The sequence below is a fragment of the Scyliorhinus torazame genome, chromosome 4 (genome assembly GCF_047496885.1).
Source record: "Scyliorhinus torazame isolate Kashiwa2021f chromosome 4, sScyTor2.1, whole genome shotgun sequence".
NCBI lineage: Eukaryota > Metazoa > Chordata > Chondrichthyes > Carcharhiniformes > Scyliorhinidae > Scyliorhinus > Scyliorhinus torazame.
In genome coordinates this window covers 291,622,291-291,644,276 of record NC_092710.1, presented here as the reverse complement: position 1 = coordinate 291,644,276, position 21,986 = coordinate 291,622,291, and the positions used below count along the sequence as shown (strand labels likewise).

At 44.5% G+C, this 21,986-nt stretch overlaps 1 protein-coding gene across 14 annotated transcripts in view; it reads left to right on the top strand.

Annotated features, from left to right (window-relative positions):
* Nucleotides 1-20,093, top strand: part of LOC140410993 (PR domain zinc finger protein 1-like) — a 121,168-nt gene extending 101,075 nt beyond the window's left edge. For all 14 annotated transcript variants that reach the window (XM_072499900.1, XM_072499897.1, XM_072499898.1 and 11 more), the window contains 4 exons: nucleotides 4,001-4,072; nucleotides 12,697-13,805; nucleotides 14,618-14,746; nucleotides 18,072-20,093. In XM_072499900.1, the coding sequence (XP_072356001.1) occupies nucleotides 4,001-4,072; nucleotides 12,697-13,805; nucleotides 14,618-14,746; nucleotides 18,072-18,647 (1,886 nt within the window). In that variant the 3' untranslated portion in view covers nucleotides 18,648-20,093. The remainder of the gene's footprint in view (nucleotides 1-4,000; nucleotides 4,073-12,696; nucleotides 13,806-14,617; nucleotides 14,747-18,071) is intronic.
* The last annotated feature ends 1,893 nt before the right edge of the window (nucleotides 20,094-21,986 follow it).

Sequence of the window (21,986 nt, the reverse complement as noted above, 5' to 3'; positions counted from 1 at the left end):
CAGAGTAGGTGGATTGGCCACACTAAATTGCCCCTTAATTGGTAAGAAAATTAATTGGGTACTTTAAATTTTTAAAAAAGAAACACAAAGTAATTTGAATGGCATTCCTATGGCGATAGAGTTCAGAATATTTTTCTTTAAATTTAAAGTACCAAATTAATTTTTTTTCCAATTAAGGGGCAATTTCGTCTGTCCACTCCATCTACCCTGCACATCTTTTGCTTGTGGGGGTGAGACCCAAGCAGACATGGGGAGAATGTGCAAACTCCACACGGACAGTGACCTGGGTCCAGGATCAAACCCGGGTCCTCGGCGCCGTGAGGCAGCTGTGGTAACCAATGCACCACCGTGTCACCCCCAAGTTCAGAATGTTATTATTGCACCAGCAGCACATGCCAATGGGCCTGTGGAGTTCAGGTACTTTTAAGTGTGGCATGGCACAAGGGTTGCTTTATTGTGTAATGCATTTAATGAAGCCACACACAGGAGGCAGAGTTGAAGGGGCACGATGTCTTGGAGCATTGTAGCATGGGAGGAGGTTACAGAGGTAGGGGGGAGTTTGGGATCATGAAGGGACTTGAACATGAGGATTTTATAATCGAGGCATTGTCGAACCGGATACCAATGTTGGACGACAAACGCAGGGTATACAGCACTTGCTACAGTTAGACCATGGGCAACAGAGATTTGGATGAACTCCAGTTGAAAGAGGGTGGAAGGTGGAGACCGGTGCGGAGAATATTGGAATGGTGGGGTTGGAGGTAACAGGTACACATGAGTTTGGAGTAGGGAGTAGAAGGGAGATGGTCTGATGGTTTTATTATCATCACACTGTGCTTTGGGAGTGTATATAAGGAGGAGAGATTTTTTTTTCAAATTAAAGCGCAAGTTTGTTATTAATTCCTTTTTTTTTAAAAAAAAGGATAGGGGGCAGCATGGTGGCGCAGTGGTTAGCACTGCTGCCTCACGGCGCCGAGGTCCCAGGTTCGATCCCGACTCTGGGTCACTGTCGGTGTGGAGTTTGCACATTCTCCCCGTCATTGCGTGGGTTTCGCCCCCACAACCCAAAGATGTGCAAGGTAGGTTGCAAGGTGCAAGGTAATGGGAATAGAAGGATACGGACCCAGGAAGTGTAGAAGATTGTAGTTTAGTCGGGCAGTATGGTCGGCACGGGCTTGGAGGGCCGAAGGGCCTGTTCCTGTGCTGTACATTTCTTTGTTCTTTTTGTTTGTTTAGGTTGATTGGCTATGCTAAAATTGCCCCTTAATTGGAAAAAATGAATTGGGTACTCTAAATTTTTTTTTAAAAAAAGGATATTATGGCGTTCAACTGAATACGAGAAACCATGTCCATCTCCGGCACTTATCGAAAAATATCAGCAATGTTGTGCTGCCATTTGGCAGCTACAGCAGCCTAGAGTAATACCCCAAAGGTGGTGAGTTCAGATCCCATGAGGACAAACAACCTTTTTCAACAGAAAATCTGGCAAGCTGTGAGTTAACACCAGGGGAAAGAAAAGACCATGAAAGTGCACAGATTGTTACTAATGTCCCTCAGGGAAGGAAAACGAAGTATGATTCCAGTTCCACGCTGCACAGCTGACCCTTTGAGGCAACTAGAGATGGTTAAGCGATGCTGTCTTGCTGAATTGTTGAAAATACACTGATGTTTGTGCGGCCAACATATACTTGGAAAGTGTACGGTTGAGCTCTGGTGTAGTGTTAGTAGCTGTGCCTGCAAGTGTACCATAGAGAGAGTTTTAAAATTGCTGGCATGGCCTGTGGCTGTTGCAGTTGGATTTTTTTTTGTCTTAAAATATCCCAGGTTTAAAGCAGTGTCTCTTGCTGAGGTCATGATCCACAAATACTGGCGGCCTTCTGACATCTTGCATTGGTAACCATTCTTTTGGTGTAAACATGAACACTATAATTCCCAAGAGGCTATCCCACTGCAGAGGGCATCACATCTGTGTTGACAGTTGTTCTTCCCAAGGACTAACATTTCCTATTGTTTGATAGTGATGAGAAATCTTCCACCTCCCCTCAATCACCCATCCTAATTCCATTCTAAAAGTCTCTCTGCTTCCCTCCCTGAGTTTCGGCTAACTCCATCCAGAACTGGAGTCGTGCTGAAGGGATTCCAATTTCACACAGATCAATGCCATGTGGTGCACTTACTCAGTGAATCAGCAGGGAAATCACTGCAGATGTTAACCTTCTGCAACTTTCACCAGCATAAAGTATACAGTCTGACAAAATAACTCATGAAGGCAGTTAATGGCACAGCATTTGCAAATGTTTCAGATGCACTGAGTGCCTGAGTCAGCTACAGGCCATGTTTCAAGAGCACATCTTACCTTCTTGACCAAACTTCAACCAGTCAAATAAATAATTCCACTAATTCTTATTTTTTTAATTTTACGATAAGAGATAATGAATCAAAAAGCAACATGAATGTAAAATGGGAGGGTTTAAGAGGAACTATCTGTTACTGCATGAATATCCCCCCCAGCTAGGAGGAGCGAGTTTTGAAGTGAATGCAATTCCGAGGAAGAGGAGTGAAAGAATAAATTAATAAATGGGGTTTTGAAAAAATTCAGGACGGCACGTGGTGCAGTGGTTAGCACTGCTTCCTACTGCGCTGGACCCGGGTTTTATCCCTGCCCTGGATTACTGTCCATGCGGAGTTTGCACATTCTCCTGTGTCGGCGTGGGTCTTACCCCCACAACCCAAAGATGTGCAGGGTCTGTGGATTGACCATGCTAAATCGCCCCTTTATTGGGGGGAAAAAATGAATTTATTTTTAAAAAATTCAAGAAAAATAGTTCTTCAAGCTCACAATTTTGCAGCCACAGAGCATATTTTATTTTTATTCTTGTTTTTGCTTCAATAATTTGCTTCTTTTTATTGCTATTTGGTGAGGTGGGTGGACGGGTAACTTATTTCAAGGACCTGTTGATTGAAATGTGCAATCAACCAAAATTCAGAAGTGCCCTTAAAATACAAATGTAACACTCCTGTTAAGTGTAATAACTAAATGTACACAAATTGAAATTACTAGAAAATCTGGAGAAATAGAAAGTGTGCTATTGGATTGATAAGGCTAAGAAATAATCCCATTTCATGTATTGGCAATAATAGGATACATTTACACCCCCTTAAAGAACCATAAGAATGAGATATATGTTGATTAAAGAGAGACTTGTTGGCCCATATCATAATAGTGAGGATTGAGGTATTAAACAGTTACCTGTTTTACTGCAGGCCTGTGGGAGGTGAACAGGAGCTTCATAGAATTTCTACAGTGCAGAAGGTGGCCATTCAGCCCATCAAGTCTACACCCACCTTCGATGAGCACTCTACCCACCTTCACCCCGCTCTATCCCAATTACCCCATAGCCTAATCTACACATCCCAAGACACTTAAGGGCAATTTAGTATTGTCAATCCACCTACCCTGCACATCTTTGGACTGTGGGAGGAAACCGGAGCACCTGGAGGAAACCCACGCAGGCGAGAATGCACAAACTCCACACAGACAGTGACCCAAGGCCGGAATTGAACCCGGGTCCCTGGCGCTGTGAGGCAGCAGTGCTAAACACTAAGCCACCATGCTGTTAGCCCTGCACAGCCATACCCTACCACTACCATTCTTTGACATAGCTAGCCAGAACGTCACTGTGCCAGGTGTTTACTCATTCCTTTGGAGCATAGCTGTTTGAGCTTGCAGGGGCCCCGAAGAATTGCCTGCTGCTCAACAACCTGGTTACCATAGCATCAATTCAGCCAGAGGGATCCACATGGGCAAGGGGGTAGGGATGGGGGGTGGGGGGGAGGTGAGGGGGCTGATGCGAGAAATCAGCCTAGATTTATCGATGACTTACGTATGAAGGGGGAACAAGGCTTTAATTTCTATCAGGATCGTCTTACAATAAGTTGTGGAAAATATTTATTTTTCTTTTGACTGACTTTCAATTTTCTTTCTATTCCAAATCTCCAGAGTGCGTTAACCTGCCTAGAAAGGAGGATCTGCAGGCAAAATGGCAGCACAGATCAAGAGGCCAGCCTGATGGTAAGAAAAAGTTTTAAATATTTAAAGGAAGGGAAAAATACTAAAATGACCTCAGGATAAATTTATAGACTTCCATTAATAGGTGCACTCTTTCTGAGTATATGAAGCCTCTCTCCAGTGTTGCATCCTTCACTGCCTACCTATCTAATTTCTAACAGGGAGTGAGGGTAATTGTAATGAATGCCTCATTTTTTAGTTTGTATGGAGACTTGTTCTATTTAAAATGTAATCATTTTTTAACTGTTTCATACCCCAATTCTCACTATTATAATATGTACCAGCGAATGTCTCTTTAGTCAACATATATCTCATTCTCAAGGTTATTTATATATATATATATAATTTACAGTGCAGAAGGAGACCATTCGGCCCATAGAGTCTGCACCGGCTCTTGGAAAGAGCACCCTACCCAAGCCCACACCTCCACCCTATTCCCACAACCCAGCAACCCCACCCAACACTCAGGGCAATTTTGGACACTAAGGGCAATTTAGCATGGCCAGTCCACCTAACCTGCACATCTTTGGACTTTGGGAGGAAACCGGAGCACCCGGAGGAAACCCACGCACACACGGGGAGAACGTGCAGACTCCGCACAGACAGTGACCCAAGCTGGGAATTGAACCTGGGACCATGGAGCTGTGAAGCAATTGTGCTAACCACTATGCTACCGTGCTGCTCTAGGAGGTATAAGCTAACCTATTATTGTCAATCCATGAAATGGGACTATTTCCTAGCTTTTTCAATCCGGTAACACACTTCTCTCTCGCTCTCCAAGTCATTTTAGTTTATGTACATTTAGTTGCAACACTTAACAGGAGTGTGGCACTTGTATTTTAAGAGAATTCCTGGATTTTGGTTCAATACACATTTCAGTTGAATTTGACTGTGGTCACAAATTCAGTCACGGAATCTTTACAGTGCAGAAGGAGGCTGTTTGCCCATCCAGTTTGCACTGGCTCACTGATAGAGCATTCTACCTAATCCCACTACCCTGTTATCCCCGTAACATTTCACATTCTTTCTCTTCAGACAGCAATTTAATTCCCTACCTCTATCGAACCTGCCGCCACCACTCGTTCTGGACTCCAACCACTCTCTGGGTGAAAACATTTTTCCTTACATCACTTCTAATCCTTTTGCCCATTATTTTAAATCTGTGCCCTCCAATTCTTGATGTTCTCCTGAGGGGACAATTTCTCACTGTTTACCCTGTGAATGCAAGTATTTACCTAATAAATGACTTTAAAGTAATAGGAGTGCTATGAAGTAGTGATGCACTGGCACCGATGCCTGGGTACCAATGCCACAATTACCCTCACTGCCAGAGTGCCAGGCAGGCAGTGCCAAGATGCCTGGGTGCCAGGTTGTCTGTGCCAGGGGTCGAGCCCGTGGTGCCTTGCCGATAAGGGGGGGCTTGAGGACCCAGGAAGAGGTAAGTTGTGGGGTCCGGAGGCCATGGTGGGATCCCTGACGGGGGGGTCAAAAGATCGGGGCTGCCTTTAAAAAGGGTGTCCAGATACGTGAGTCACCTTCATGCACTGACGAGCACAGGAAATGTTGTAAGGGTGGCCTTGGCAGGGCTTTCCCCGCTGAGACCAAAAGAAACGGCAAAGTGCCATTGACTAACAGGATGCAGGCGAGAAACATCACGCTCAACTTGCCCAAAACAGGACTCTGTTTTTGTCCCTTTGAATGGCGCCCAATGATGCCGAGCCTCACAGAAGTATGGAGCAGAGGGCCATAAGCTTGACCAAAGAGGTTTCTAGGAGTTTCCCCGGTCTCACTGAAAGCGGATGGAGTTTTGGCTAGGACGCCAAATTCTCCGTTCTCACTTGCAGCAGGGTGGCAATGGGCAAGTTCGGAGAATCCCGGCCACAATCCTTTCGGGAAAACTGGGTTGAGGGGGCAGTTTTAAATACCATTATTGTCTTCATAATAATCTGCCATTGGCAGAATAGGCACACACGCAAATCGATAAGAAATATGTTCAGCTACTCAAAGAATTCGTTTTCAGACCAATTTCACTGAAAGTTTGTCTGTTTTTGCCTTAACTTTATCTACATAGCATCGCAAAGTAACTAATCTGATGTGATTCTGCTTTCACTGAATGTAAAACTGTTGGAGCGTATTGCTTTGGCAATGTGCTAATGAAAAACAGTTTGTGCTTTAGGGGTTTATCAATAAAGTTACGAAATATCAGTTAGTGGGAGATTTTTCAAGCAAACACTTGTTTGTCGACGAACTGTTTTAAAGCTGTGATTAGTTTCCAACTTTGGAGACGATATTTAAGAGATGTTTATAAGGGAGCAGCACGGTGGCGCACTGGTTAGCACTGCTGCCTCGCGGCGCCACAGAGCCGGGTTCAATTCTGGTCCCAGGTCACTGTCCGTGAAGTTTGCACATTCTCCCCGTGTCTGCGTGGGTCTCCCCCCCCACAACCCAAACATGTGCAGGGTAGGTGGATTAGCCACACTAAATTGCCCCTTAACTGTAAAAAAAGGAATTGGGTACTCAAAATTTAAGAAGCAACGTTAATAATGTTTGATTTCCAGTTATCCAATTCCTCTGAACTCATCTACCCTCACCACCCAACTCCACCTACCCCCACTTTCTGGCTTTGTATTACCAGACAATGTAAGGGATTGGTCAAGATGTGTTAGGTTGAATCTAGAGATAGCAAAGTGATATATGTCTTTGTTTTTCTTTAAATGAAACATTGGAAACTTTTATTTCCTGCTTCCCCCCCCTGGATAAAAGTGGCAAAGATATGGCAATTACACTCTGTAACCTTAGGAGCATCTACATGGGGGGATCTACCTGTGGTGTAAAACCCTTGAGAAAGCCTGTGCTTAACTGCACAGATAAGAGGATTGCAGCAGTCCCTGTTTACGAGTTACTTGTACTTTTATTACTGTCCCAGTCAGTGCTTGTCTGTTAAACAAGTTGGAGTAATCTACTCGACTAGCATCTAATCTCCTGTGGCTGCTCTACTTCTGAATATGTGCCCTTTTATTTTGCTCTTCAGAACTGAGTGTGGGGCCCACCCTGGCATTCTTTAATTTAGTATGAAAAGTGATTCAGCAGAATTAAGAGACAAAATACGACGTGTGTAGCAGCTGTACTTCCGTGTCGGAGGCATTCCCCGCCCACAGATGCAGACCAACTTATACTTTCTATAATTGTCCATTTAACTCTTTGCATACGGCATTTGTCTTAACCATGCAGGCTTCTGATTTCCCCTAAATCACACCAAAAGGAAAGTTACCTAATGATCTGGGAAGGGAAGAGAGAGATGATAGTTAATGGGCAGGGCTGGGAGATTGGGAGTAAAAATGAGCCATACTTAATATTGAAGCCCAACAGTCATTTAGATTGATGCTGTGGTTGAAACGAGGAGCATTCTAAAAGGCTACACTGACCAGCAGAAAAGTCTGTTTCACAGAATGTGGAGGAGGGATCTTCTGAAAATATTCCCAACCTCTGGTCTCTCACTTCTGTGTTGAGATACAGGGTATTGTCTCGAAAGCTGCAGCATTTCTCCGTATTCTCCCATTTACTGTGGGCTTTCTGCCTTGATAAAGAAGTGAAGTGGAACGGCAAGATAACTGAATTCTGCCCATCACTTATCGAAGGGATGCTCTATTTTACACCTGATTTCTCAAAATATAACTGCATTTAAGGACAGTTGCAGAAAGCTCCCATCTGGCTGGCGTGGTGTTTCAGGTGACGAGAAGCATGCCATGACTCTTTCACCCTCTGATTCCATTTTGCGATAGAGAGATGTTTTTAAAATATCTGTGCCCTTTCCCCTCCCCCCAACTCAGTTGGCCCGCCGTGGGGTTCACCGACAGTTTATTTTCCGGTGCAATGACTGAGAAAAGTTCAATGACTACTTGAACTTCCTGCCTGCCAAGCCCTATTTGAGAGATAAATATCTCCCTGATAACCTTCTATTTATTTTTGTCTCACAGCCCGAGGAAGCCAGATCGTGCTATCTGTGCTTACTATCAGCACCTTGCCTATAGTGTCCACTCACTGCTGTTTGTTTAGCGCTGGCAGAGCAGAGAGGCATTGATTGTTAGAGCACAGCAGTCGTCCATCATTATGCCTGAAATTTAAGCACATTCATCCCTGGCTTCCAAAATCACTTTGTCTGGCAGCTCGGGGATGTCAAGTTAAATGGCAGCTGGGGCATGCATCCTTACTTAAAACAGGTGATTGTGACAGGTTTGGTATTGATGGAAATGGACTGCGAGGACTGTAAACACTGTACAGAAAGAAAACATTGAGGGAATGAACTACTTGTTTTCCATCCCGATATTGGAATTTACCCAACACAACACAAAAAATTAGTTGGAGCTGGATGCTCAAGGCACCCTCACCCCGTGGCGGGTTTTCCTGCGGCAGAGGCGCCTTGCCATTGGCCGCTGGTGGTATTTACATGACTCGGCCATCCTGCCGTTGGGGTGCCCTCGTTGAGGGTCGGCTTTGAAGATCCCTCTGACAGGATAGGGTGGGAAATCACCCCGCTCCCCCACCCCAGCACAGAAGGAGGCTATTCTGCTCATCATAACCGAGTTAGCCCTCTGAAAAAGCAAATCAGCCTGTCCCAATCCCCCGCCCTTTCCCTGTATCCACTGATTGCAGAGCACTTTGCACTGTCTTGAAGGTGTGGTGAGGCCGCAAATTAATATTGCTATCCTTTACTTCTTCCTTTTTATGAATAACTTGAATATGCCACCCCTCCCCCACCCCCACAACGTTCAAGCGCTAATGTATTCCTGATCAGTTTTGATCTATGTTAAGCAGGTAGATTTGTTGGCACAAAATGACCTGATCCTGTCAGCATGACTCAGTGCAAGAACTGGCGGTCACGTTTTCAAAAATTTCCACAACAGGTTTTAAGTGCATCATCTAGGTTAATCTCTTCAACTCTGTGAAGTTCCGAGGGAGTGCTGCATTGGTAGAGGTGCCAGCTTGTTGTATGGGGCCCCACCTGTCATATCAGGCAGGTCAGCTGGACATTTCAATCCCATGACAATGTTTAAGGAAGGACAGGGCCAACCAACAGCCACAAAAACAGATTAAGGCAACAGTCCCCTCTGCTCCGAGATGATCTCTCATGTAAAATTAACACCTTTGCCTACATTAGTGAGCGCAGGACAGAAAAGTTCAGTGCTTAGAGGCACAGCAGATGGAAATTCAACTCAGCACACACCCTCCTCAACACTGCCTATCTGCTTTGATCCTGCTTCCCCCATATCATTTTACATTCATCTTGTTCCTATACTTTTCCAAGTTATTTTTAAATGACCCTACAGTGTGTATTAAAAAAAAGATTATTTTAATCTCCCCCTTCATTCCTGGCGATAATCATTACTGAGAATCCCCATAATGCCAATTTGTCAACTAGCGAAATAATCCTTCGCTATTTACTCTGTCCAAACCTTTCCTAATGTTCAAAGGTCCTTCGCCTCCTCAGTTCCAGTTTTCAAAGCCTTTCTTGATCAATATAATTTGTTGTTTGTGGAGTAATTTTTGTGGATCTTTGCTCCTCCCTGACAGTTTGGTCTTATCTACACCGGGGAAGCAGAATGCGGATTGGGTGATCGCTTTGATCAGCCCTCGAGCAAGACCCTGAGCTTCCAGTCACCCGTCAGTTTAATTCTCTGCTCGCTTCCCACTCTGCCCGACTACCCTTGGCTCTGACACCGTTCCAGTGAAGCTCAGCGGAAGCGCGAAGAACAGCACCTCATCTTTCACTTCAGCATTGAGTTCAACAGTTCACATAATAACAAGCCCTGTCATTTTTTCGTTTGGATGGCAGCTGTGGGTGATGATTCTGCTCTTGCCATTTACAATTCCTTTAAACCCATTTTTGGCCTCTTTACCTAGCCCATTACCGCCTTCTTTTTACCCTTGCACCATCATCTCTTTGGCCATTTTATCACTCCTGCCCTCCAATCTCTTTCATTCTTTCCTCCCCTCTCCCTTTCTCTGCCTCTTCTTTTCTCTCGTACACTCATTCACATATTGTCAGTTTATATGCACGTGGCTTTATATTTTGGCAGATAATTTACCAAACTCGTTAATGTAACAAAAGATCCAGTTACTTCGGGGCGGAGGTGTGGTTGATAATAAAATGTTAAATTTTGTTAATGGCCTCTGCTATAAACCTTAACCTCCTCCCCACTGACAAACTGTAACAGGAATTTGTTGGGGTCCATTGTGCCCACATTATGTTGTAGTAATATTGTTATTATTAGTACTTCAGTATATACCCCATTGCATATCTTCTGGGCATTAAAAAAAAACCTCTCAAAACTGGACTGTACTTTTATTTAAAAGACCCTAGGGCAATGTGAAGGCTGAAGTAGTGGACCAGATTTTCACAGATCTGCCCGACTCTGGAGGCCTTTAAAATGGTTGATTCCAAGATTCCTACCGGCATTTATGGCATGGGCAATTTTCACCAGCATGGGATAAGGGTAGTGAGCCGGCAGAAATGGCCGGACCCATTTTTCAAGATTACCTCATTATAAATGCTTGGCTGAGCTCCAAGACTCATTGAGCAGAGGGTGGGGAGGAAATTAGTTAACACAGGCATAAGGGGAGTGCTTTCGTGGGTTGATTGTTATTTTTATGAAGTTATAGTAAGTTATCCATTCTTTGATCTATTTTTTCAATGTCTGCATGTTTATTTGGATAGGAATAAGAGGGTTAAAGCCTCTGTTATTGAAACTATGAATGGCAATGTCTGATTGATGCTTTTATAAGGTTATAAAAGCAGCAGTTGGGCAGCACGGTGGCGTAGTGGGTTAGCCCTGCTGCCTCACGGCGCCAAGGTCCCAAGTTCGATCCCGGCTCTGGGTCACTGTCTGTGTGGAGTTTGCACATTCTCCCCGTGTTTGCAGGGTTTCGCCCCCACAACCCAAAGATGTGCATGGTAGGTGAATTGGCCATGCTAAATTGACCCTTAATTGGAAAAAATTAATTGGGTATTCTAAATGTAACAATAAAGAAAGAAAGAAAATAAAATCAGTTTTTCAAAACAGATTTCAGAATTATTTTTTTTCATGAGCATTTCAAGATTTGCCAATGTTATTGTATGGCTCATTTGTCTATAGTGCATACTGGGTGTGTGGGCATAATAATATAATAATCGCTTATTGTCACAAGTAGGCTTCAATGAAGCTACTGTGAAAAGCCCCTAGTCACCACATTCCAGCGCCTGGTCGGGGAGGCCGGTACGGGAATGGAACCTGCGCTGCTGGCCTTGTTCTGCATTACAAGCCAGATGTTTAGCCCACTGTGCTAATCCAGCCCTTAAAAGCCTGTGCAAATGTTTCTGTCCGGGCATGGAAGATGCGGAGAGGCACGGAGGTGACATTGGGGCACGGAGGCAGCAGGGGTATGGAGGTGGCTTAGGGGCATGGTGTCACATGGGTACATGAAGGTCACAGAGGTGGCAGGGAGAGTGAGTGGAGGGGTGAGGGGGTGTGAGGGTGACGGCCAGAAGCTCTAACATACAAATAGAACTAAGTCAGAGAGAACCAAAGTGGGCCTTCTAAACAGCCTGCTGCTCCTATTTCTTACGTTATGTTCCAAAATGTTTCCAGGGTTGGTGGACCCGACATGATCCTGCCCCGCCCTCTCTCCCCAGAGCTGAAACAGCGCATGCAGCAGGGGCCATTTATATGGAGATGGATCTGGCGAGCTTCCTGTTTCGTTAGTGAAAATCTTTTTGAATGGATTGGATTTGTTTATTGTCATGTGCACTGAGGTACAGTGAAAAGTATTTTTCTGCGAGCTGCTCAAACAGATCATTTTGTACATGAAAAGAAAAGAAAAAGAAAATACACAAAAGGACAACACAAGGTCAACAATGTAAATACATAGACACTGGCATCGGGTGAAGCATACAAGAGTGTAGTATTCATCAGGTCAGTCCATAAGAGGGTCGTTAGGAGTCTGGTGACAGTGGGGAAGAAGCTGTTTTTGAATCTGTTCGTGCGTGTGCTCAGACTTCTGTATGTCCTGCCTGATGGAAGAAGTTGGAAGAGTGAGTAAGCCGGGTGGGAGGGGTCTTTGATTGTGCTGCCCGCTTTCCCCAGGCAGTGGGAGGTGTAGATAGAGTCAATGGATGAGAGGCAGAGTTCCTGTGATGGACTGGGCTGTGTTCACTTTAGTGAATGGTTGTAGACTGGCTGGGCTGTGCTGTTGTTTTCCTGGTGATATCTGGACCTGTCGATTTAGATTACTGCTCGGGTCAATGGTCGTCAGTCTTTGGAAAGTAGTTCATTCCGGAACAAATGGTGAATTGACACCCTGTGGCTTGGCACGGGGTTAGCTGTCTTTAAAGCATGTACACAGTGAGGGCATTTATGTCCGGCTTCCAGCACAGTGAAAGTAATGACATTGCACAACATTCGTTAAAAAAAATCACCACTTCCTGATAATGCAATTTGTTAAGTCAAAGTGCTGCTCGACTTGCAATTCCTTTAATAGATACTTTATCTTCTTCTCATTTGGTTAAACGCAGTGAAACAAATGTGAAATGCTGAGCAATGTTGTTCATTTTCTGATTTTTTTCCCCCCCTCTCGCCCTCCTCCTGCTACAGAACAAAGACTTAAGGAAAAAAGATATGTGAGTGAGCTAAACGGCACAGCGAAGGTTGACAGCGTGACTCACAAAAATCACGGTGGTGAGGAAAATACGATGAAGGAAAATAGCCAAGTACAGACAATCCAACCATTGATGGCCCCAGGAAAAGAGATGGAGGACATCAACAAAAAGCACAGCCCAGACCGAACCTTCTTCCCGCGTGTTGTGTACCCAGTCAGACCTCACATTGCGGATGACTACCGGAAACCCAACCCTACTTACGGAATCGAGAGGCGCGGTTACGTCAAACAGTCTCCGATCCTGTCTTCAGAAACCTCCAGTCCATCGTCCAGAAGCAGCCCAGACCAAAGCTTCAAAAGCTCAACGCCACACAGCAGCCCGGACTCCCATATTTCCTCTTTGACGCCTTCAACTCAGGAACACAAACAAGCCTTTCCATACTTGGGTGGACCCTACAACCGTGAAGGATTGAACTCTCTTGCAGCCTATCCTGCGCCTAGTCATCTGGCTCCAACCTTCTTGCATTCCTACAATCCTGTTAACACTCAGTATTCCAGGTTCTTGTTACCTCACTACCCAGTTGGCTGCAATGGTTTGAATAACTTCACTGGCTTCAGTGGCATGAACAGCTTCAGCCTTCTTCCCAAAATGTACCCATTTTACAGCAGCCTTTTAGGAAATGGTGGCCTCTCCCAGCACATGTTCAACCAGACGGCGCTTCCCAATGCCTTACCCGGCGAAGGTTCCCGAAGGCTTCTCCACCCCGAGCAGCAGAAAGACTTTCTTATACCAACGCGGAACAGTGCCTTTTCGATCACTGGCTCTGCCGCCAGTCTGAAGGACAGGCCTTCAAGCCCCGGCAATGGTTCCCCGACGGCCGGTACAGCCGCCTCCTATTCTGAACACTTAATGCAACCCAAACCTACCTCAGCTGGCCTGATCAGCAGCAGCAACAGCAGTGAAGAAGCCATGAATCTCATCAAACCAAAGCGAAACCTTACTGGTTACAAAACACTCCCCTACCCTCTAAAGAAGCAGAATGGGAAGATCAAGTATGAGTGCAATGTCTGCTACAAGACCTTCGGACAGCTATCAAATCTCAAGGTATTTGTTGTTTAAGAATTATTTTGCCCCCCAAAAAACCTTTGAGTAAAGAATATGGTGCTGTTTTTTATTTTAAAATAAAATGGCACACTAACTACAGTGTTTTGGCAACTTTTTACCCCCTCAACCAATATCACAAAAAAAAATACAATTTTCTAATTTTGTCATTGAAGTATGTGTGAGTTTGCTGTACACAATTTGATTGCTGCATCTCCTCCTACAATTACTTCAAATTACTTCATTAGTTGTGAAGCTCTTCAGGATGTCCAGAGATGAAAAGACACTTTCTAAATTCAATTCTTTTTCTCTCTACCTTTGTTTTACTTTCTTTCCCCTTCCAATCGTGATTTTAAGGCATACAACAGTGGAACTACAGATAATGTTTGGGGGGAGTGGGGTGGGGTGGGGGGGGGGGGAGAGTTAGGCCCAAAATGGGCACTTAGAAAATCAACAGGCAAACTTTAACCGTGCCAGTTTTTAAAGTTTCCATTGAGTTGGAAAATGATGCCAATATTTTCAATTTCGAACAGAGTTAAAGTGACAATGAGATGAGGAAACTGGCCTCCCACAATGCGTTTGAGTTCTCATTCTGTGAACAGTGGTAGAAAGATTGGTTGCAGTGCAAAATCACCTCACGATTTGCCCCGAGCCAAATCACCCCCTTGATGTTTTTTGAATAGATTCTATCTGACTACATACTTGCAAAAATAGATCATTTTCTTAAATCTGGAAGTGCTAAATGTGCTTTGTGGTGAAAGGAGCTGTAAATGGTGAAAGGAGTTGTAAATGGAGAACTTGTTCTTCCTTTCCAGGTCCACTTGAGAGTACACAGTGGGGAAAGACCCTTTAAGTGTCAGACCTGCAATAAAGGCTTCACACAACTGGCACACCTACAGAAGCACTATCTAGTTCATACAGGAGAAAAACCACATGAATGTCAGGTAAGGAAAGGATTTTATTCCTGTACTTTAAAAAATAAACACTTTTAGAGACATAGAAAATAGGAGCAGGGTCACGGCGCTGAGGACCCGGGTTCGATCCCGACCCCGGTCACTGTCCGTGTGGAGTTTGCACATTCTCCCCGTGTCTGCGTGGGTCTCACCCCCACAACCCAAAGATGTCCGAGGTAGATGGGTTGGCCACATTAAATTGCCCCATAATTGGGAAAAAAATGAATTGGATACTTTAAATTTATTTTTAAAAAAAAGAAAATAGGAACACGTGTAGGTTATTTGGCCCCTCGGGCCTGTTTCATCATTCAATATGATCATGGCTGATGCTCCATCTCAACACCATACTCCTGTCCTCTCCCGTATCCTTAGTGTCAAGAAATCTATCAGTTTCCTTCTTGAATATATTCAGTGACTTGGCCTCCACAGCCTTTTGTGGTAGAGAACTCCCCAGGTTCACCACCCTCCCAGTGGGTCCATCTTAAAGTCCTTATGTCCTGAGACTGTGAACCCTTGGTCTAGACCATCTATCGAGACGAAACATCATTCCTGCATCAAGTCTGTCCAGCCCTGTCAGAAGTTTATATGTTTCAATGAGGCCCCCTCTCATTCTTCCAAACCCCAGTGAATACAGACCTAGGCGATCCAATCTCTCCTCATACAACAACCCTGTCACCCCCAGGAATGAACCTGGTGAACCTTCACTGCATTCCCTCTATGGCAAATATATCCTTTCATTGGTAAGGAGACCAAAACTGCACACAACACTCCAGCTGTGGTCTCACCAATTCCCTGTACAACTGCAGTAAGAAATATTTGCTCCTGTTCACAAATTCTCCTGCAATGAAGGCCAACATACTATTTGTATTCTTAACTGCTTGCTGTACCTGCATGCTTGCTTTCAGTGACCGGTGTACAGGGACACCAGGTCCATTTGTACATCAACATTTCCCAATCATTATTTAAGTTCTACTCTGCCATTCTGTTTTTCCAACCAAAGTTTTTTGTCATCAGCTAAGTTGGAAATATTACATTTGGTTCCATAATTCAAATCATTGGTGTATATTGTGAACAGCTGGGGCCAAAGCTGTGATTCCCACATACCCCACTAGTCACTGCCTGCCTCTCCAAAAAAGACCCATTTATTCCTACTCTCCGTTACCTGTCTGCTAACCAATTCCTAATCCATGCCAATGTATTACCTCCAAACCCATGCACTTTAATTTTGCACACTAATCTCTTACATGGGATTTTATCAAAAGCTTTCTGAAAATCAAAATATACCACGTCCACTGGTTCACCCTTATCTATTCTGCTAGTTACGTTCTCCAAAAGATTTAGTAGGCTTGTCAAACATTGAGGTCCCTTTCATAAATCCATGTTGACTTTGTGTAATCCTGTTGATGATTTCTATTGTAAGAGACTCTAGCATTTTCCCTATTACTGATGATAGGCTAACCAGTCTGTAATTTCCTGCTTATCTCTCCCTCCTTTTTTAAATAGTGGGGTTACATTTGCCCCCCTCCAATCTGCTGGGACTGTTCTAGAATCTACAACATTTTGGAAGATGGCACTATTTTTATGGCCACCTCTTTTAGCACTTCAATGACTAAAATATTAATTTTCTGAAATGTTTAGGACTGATGTGGAGTAAGTCAACTCCCATCTTTCTAGAGCTCCACTAATGCAGTGTGCCTGTCGCAAAATAAATGCGATGTTGGGGAATTGCTGAAGTTTATTTTAAGTTCACACCACTGATAGGTCATTGACGCACCAGATGTGATGGTGTCTTTGTTGCACTTAACACGTCTTGAAATCCTGTCATGCTTAATCTGTTGCCTTGCACTTTCAGTCACTTTCACAATGCACTGATGTTGCTATTCGTACTGTTTCTGACAATAAGGTCTGTGACTCTTTAAGGGCACTAAAGGGTCATCCCACTCTCTTTTGAGTGTTCTTCTGTTTTTAGTAATAATTAGAGAGCAAGTCACCCACAGAAGGTCATCATTTCAGATAGAACCTGTGAACAGTGATTAAAACTGAAGGCTTTTGCAGTTCAGGATTGAATCATTGTACTCAATAGATTTTGCTTCTGATCCACTTTGTATCTCATCTCGCCCCTGATGAAGATATGATTCAGCAATAAAGGGCATGTAGTAAGTAGCCGTGGGTTGTGCCCACGGGGAAGCAACATAATGAATAAGAACAGTAGTTTTTCAATTAAGCCAATATTCTTTTTTTTTTAAGGGGCAATTTAGCGTGGCCAATCCACCTAACCTGCACATCTTTTGGGTTGTGGGGGCAAAACCCACGCAGACACGGGGAGAATGTGCGAACTCCACACGGACAGTGACCCAGAGCCGGGATCGAACCTGGGACCTCGGCGCCATGAGGCAGCAGGGCTAACCCACTGCGCCACCGTGCTGCCCAATTAAGCCAATATTCTGAGGCATAATGGGACTAATGATCTTTCATAAATCAGTTGCCACAGGGAACAATTAGGGACGCGATTCAGCGGACTTGAGTTAAAGTCTGCTAAATGGCATGTTTAGCGCGTGTTTCTCGGTGGCTGCAGCGCCAAGAAACACCCAGCTATTCAACAGTACATTGCCGAGTTTTCTTTTGGCCTCAGGGCGAGGCTCGCCAGCAGGAAAGGCTCCGCGCAGATCAGTGTGCCATTTTGATCAGCTGCCCAGATTTTCTGAACCACCTCCGCGCTCCCACCATGGCATCTGGAGCCACGAATAATAATAATAATCTTTATTGTCACAAGTAGGCTTACATTACCACTGTAATGAAGTTACTGTGAAAATCCCCTAGTCGCCAAATTCCGGCGCCTGTCCGGGTACACGGAGGGAGAATTCAGAATGTCCAAATTACCTAACAGCACATCTTTCGGGACTTGTGGGATGAAACCGGAGCACCCGGAGGAAACCCACACAGACACAGGGAGAATGTGCAGACTCCGCACAGACAGTGACCCCAAGCCGGGAATCAAACCCGGGACCCTGGCTCTGTGAAACAGTGCCGTCCCTTCCTCTTCTGGGGTCCTTGAGCCCCTCCCCCTCACCCCACCACTTATGTGCAAGGCCGCCACGGGCCTGAACCCTGGCACAGGTAACCTGACACCTTGACATTTCTGATCTGGCACCCTGACAGTGCCTCAACAATCATTCATTTTCAGTGAGTTTAATCTGTAAAGTGACAGTCGCTGATAATCATATTTAATATAAAGCTGAGTTTTATTTATTCAGAGGGAATGAGTTTGACTTGCCAACTGAGAATTTTCCTTTCTTTTCTCATTCTTCCTGCACAGGTTTGCCACAAACGATTCAGCAGCACGAGCAACCTGAAGACCCACCTACGGTTACACTCGGGTGAGAAACCTTACCAGTGCAAGCTGTGCCCGGCAAAGTTCACCCAGTTTGTCCATCTCAAGTTGCACAAGCGCCTGCACACTAGGGAGCGCCCTCACAAATGCTTCCAGTGCCACAAGACCTACATTCACCATTGCAGTCTGAAGGCTCACCTCAAAGGAAATTGCCCAGTTGCCCCCGGCGCCGGGCGGTCCCTGGAGGACCTGAACCGCTTCAATGATGAGATTAATAAATTCGACATCAGCGACAGTGCAGACAAACTTGATGACTTGGGGCACACCGACGAGGTGGAGTCGGTTGTGGAGAAGCAGATCTTCAGCATGCTGAGGAGGGAGGTGGAAGAGGCAAGTTTAAAGAACCCTTTCCAAAGGAGCCTGGGGAACAGCCTCCTGTCCTCCGGATGCAATTTGTACGAGAGTTTGGAGATTCCAGTCCTGAAAATGTCCCACGGGAGCCCACTACCTCTCGTGCCCATAAGAGTCAAGCAAGAAACAGTTGAACCCATTGACCCTTGAGACTAGAAAGATGCAATGCGTTTGTGACTTAGGGAGCCAATGGTGCCTGTGGCATTCGGATGTACATCGATATCTGCAGTGCTGCAGGATAGACTGACTGATTTTCCCTCAGAGCTGTCCCTGCCATGGCAGGGAATCTCTCCATTCAACTCAGGGCATCTTAAAGTATTTGGCAGAACTATGACAAGCCTACCAAAAAAGCTTAAAGACAGTAATTTTAAGCGGAATTATTTTTTCAGAATAGTCAATAATTTATTACGCAATTTAGTTTGTCAAGCAATACCTGAAAATGATGTTTACAATGACCGTGTTAATCATTGTAATCAAATATCGAAATGTTTTATTTTTATCTTCTCTGTTGCCATTCTTTGTAGATACTTAAAAACTGCATTTTTATTCCTATAATGTTAACAGGATCCTAATGGGGAAAGAAAAAGACCTGTCACTTAAATTGGGACATTTGAAATAGTTTTGCAAAAATACTGTTGCAATATTGTTTATTGCCAAAGCAGGACGTTTTATAAATTAAGTCATGTGACTTATTGTAATCTTTTATCTCACTTTTCCTTACCTTCTCTTTTTCCCTTCACTCCCTCTATCTGTTCTTTCTCTCTTCCCCACTCTCTACCTCCCCACCCTTCCCATCTCTCTCTCTCCCTCTCTCTCTCTCTCTCTCTCATTCTGTCTATTCTACAGTATTTCTGTTTTCAGTGAATTGTAGATGAGATTGTAAAGCTGAACAACAGCTACCTCATTGTCCAGTAGTGCAGGGAGCAAGAAGAAAGTAAACTGGATAGGATTTGTTATGTCTTGCTTACTGATAATGTAGCAGCGATATTTGTCTATTTTTAAAAAAAAAAATTTTTTTTAAACAACTCTAAATCATGGACCGAATATTAAAATCAAAGGCGGTCTTGACTTTTTTTCCAAACAAGGATATACTGGCCAGGGCGTCCTCACAGCTGTAACCAGCACAGTTTGGGAGAGGTTTAAGGGGCTGGGCTGGGCTTATATTTTTTTTGTGTTGGCCGGTTTAATGCAAACCGAAGCATCACTACTCTTATCACTGGATACACTTTATTCTTTTTTAACTGTAATGCTTCTGTGTTGTGTTTGGTTTTGATTTTGTTCACCAGGAACTCTGTGCAACAGCTGCACAGTACCTGGTGTTGACTGGACTCTGCTGTGGACTCAGTTCCAGTGAATGTAGCAGAAACCTGTCTGGAAACTTTGCTGACAGTGATATTAATTTTTGTTTTTTAATTTTGTTTGTATTTTATATTAATTTAAATTTCCTCTTTGACCAAAGCGACCAGGTGTTTTGGAGCCTTTGGGCTTTTGCTTATTTCTGTTAGAAAAACTTCATCTTATGTTTACATTCTGGTTTACAATGTTATTTATGTGCAACATGTCAAAGTGTAAATTAAAATATAAATGCTCACTTAACTCGTGATGTTTCTACCTTGCTTTTAGAAAAAGATTCTGGTGTAGGTGGGAGATTCTGAGGTAACTTTGTGTTGTAGGTTTTTGGTTAACTCCTCATCTTATGGTGCCCCTTCTGCCCATTTTAAGTCATTGAACTACCATGTAATTCACCGGCTCTAAAAGACTCTCTGAGAGACACAGTTAGTTGCTATATAGATTCAGGTCTCTTTTCCCGAAGATCCTGACTTGAGATGCAGTCCTGTCCCACGTCAGACCCAAACTTCCTCTGACTGCTTACATTTTCACAAAAGATCTTCCTCCACCAGTCCCTTTCATGGCACGGTGGCACAGTGGTTGCCACTGCTGCCTCACAGCACCAGGGTCCCAGGTTTGACTCCAGCCTTGGGCGACTGTGTGGAATTTGCAGGTTCGCCTCGTGTCTGCGTGGGTTTTCTCCGGGTGCCCTGCTTTCCTCCCACAGCCCAAAGATGTGCAGGTTAGGCGGATTGGCCGTGCGTAAATTACCCCTTGGTTTCTCGGGATGTGAAGGTTAGGTGGGGTTACGGGGATGGGGCGGGGGTTATGGGCCTAAGTACGATGCTCTTTCGGAGGGTTGGTGCAGACTCGATGGGCCGAATGGCCTCCTTCTGCACTGTAGGGATTCTATGATTCATATAGCCCACAAAGAGCGTGGCCAGGGCCGAAGGCCACCAAAGCAGAACACCTTTACAATGCACATCAGGTGACGTCACCATATTCACGGGTGATGTCAGCATATATTTGGTGACATCAAGATGTGATCACACTCACGAATTGCACGTCATGGGCAGACAACGAGGAGGAGAGTGTTTGGGAAGAAAGTATTAAAATAAATGTTCTTCCAATTTGTTGGATTTGCTGCAGACGGGGAAAAGAAAGAACACAAAAATCTGGTACTGGACACTGGCGAAACCGGCTAAAAGCTTGTGCAAACATCGATCTGAAACTGGACATCTATACACCCTACCCACCTAATCTTTTCTCACACACTCTCTTTGCTTCTCTTATTTTCTTTCTCAGTCCTCACATTTTCTGTATTCTGTTTAATTCTACACATCGTACATTCCCTCTCCCGCCCAATATGACCTCCCTTAGTGCTGTATGATTCTGATCCGCTAGTTCCTTCTGCACAAGGTGTCCTTGGGTAGCTTATCCAGAAGGATTCTTCACACCTTGAGCTGGGTAGCACAGGCTGATCAGCCATGGTGGGGGCTGGGAGCTGGGCCAAGTCCACTGGCTAGATCGCTTGCTCCCCCTGTTCTCCAGTTCCCAGGAATTTCACAGGCTAGGATCAATTAATTTAGCTGAGCATTGGAACCAAGCTACCAATTAAACCTAGAGTCTTCCTGGTTCTTATGCTTCGACAACACATTGGGCGATGCCTTCATCCCACCAAGTCATTGGGGGAATTTATATCCTCTTTATTTCACAATACTGTGTCCATTAAATCATAATGAATGGGTGGAAGTTATCCATGGATAATTGCTCATTGCTCCAGATTGCATGAGACAAATTCCAGCACGACCTCAGCTTCCGCTTACACCTTTACTCCTGAGCTCTGTAGATATCAAACTTATATTCCCATTCCCTCCTTCTATTTGTCTTCAGTCTCCCACGGGGGTTCAGATCACTGGCTCACAAGATCTGCAGTTTTGGGAGTGTCCCTGTAGATGAGGCACTCATTTCAGACTCACAGCCTCGCTATCTGTTGTTGCTGTTATCTTCCCAGGGGCTCTGAAGTAAAAAAAAACTTAGCATTATTCAAAGACGAGGAAAGGAGTTCTTCCTGGTGTCCTGGACATTGTTTACCCAGCAAACAAGACCATCATTAAGAGAACCATTTGGTCGTGACCGGGAGCTCAGGGAAGGGGGCAG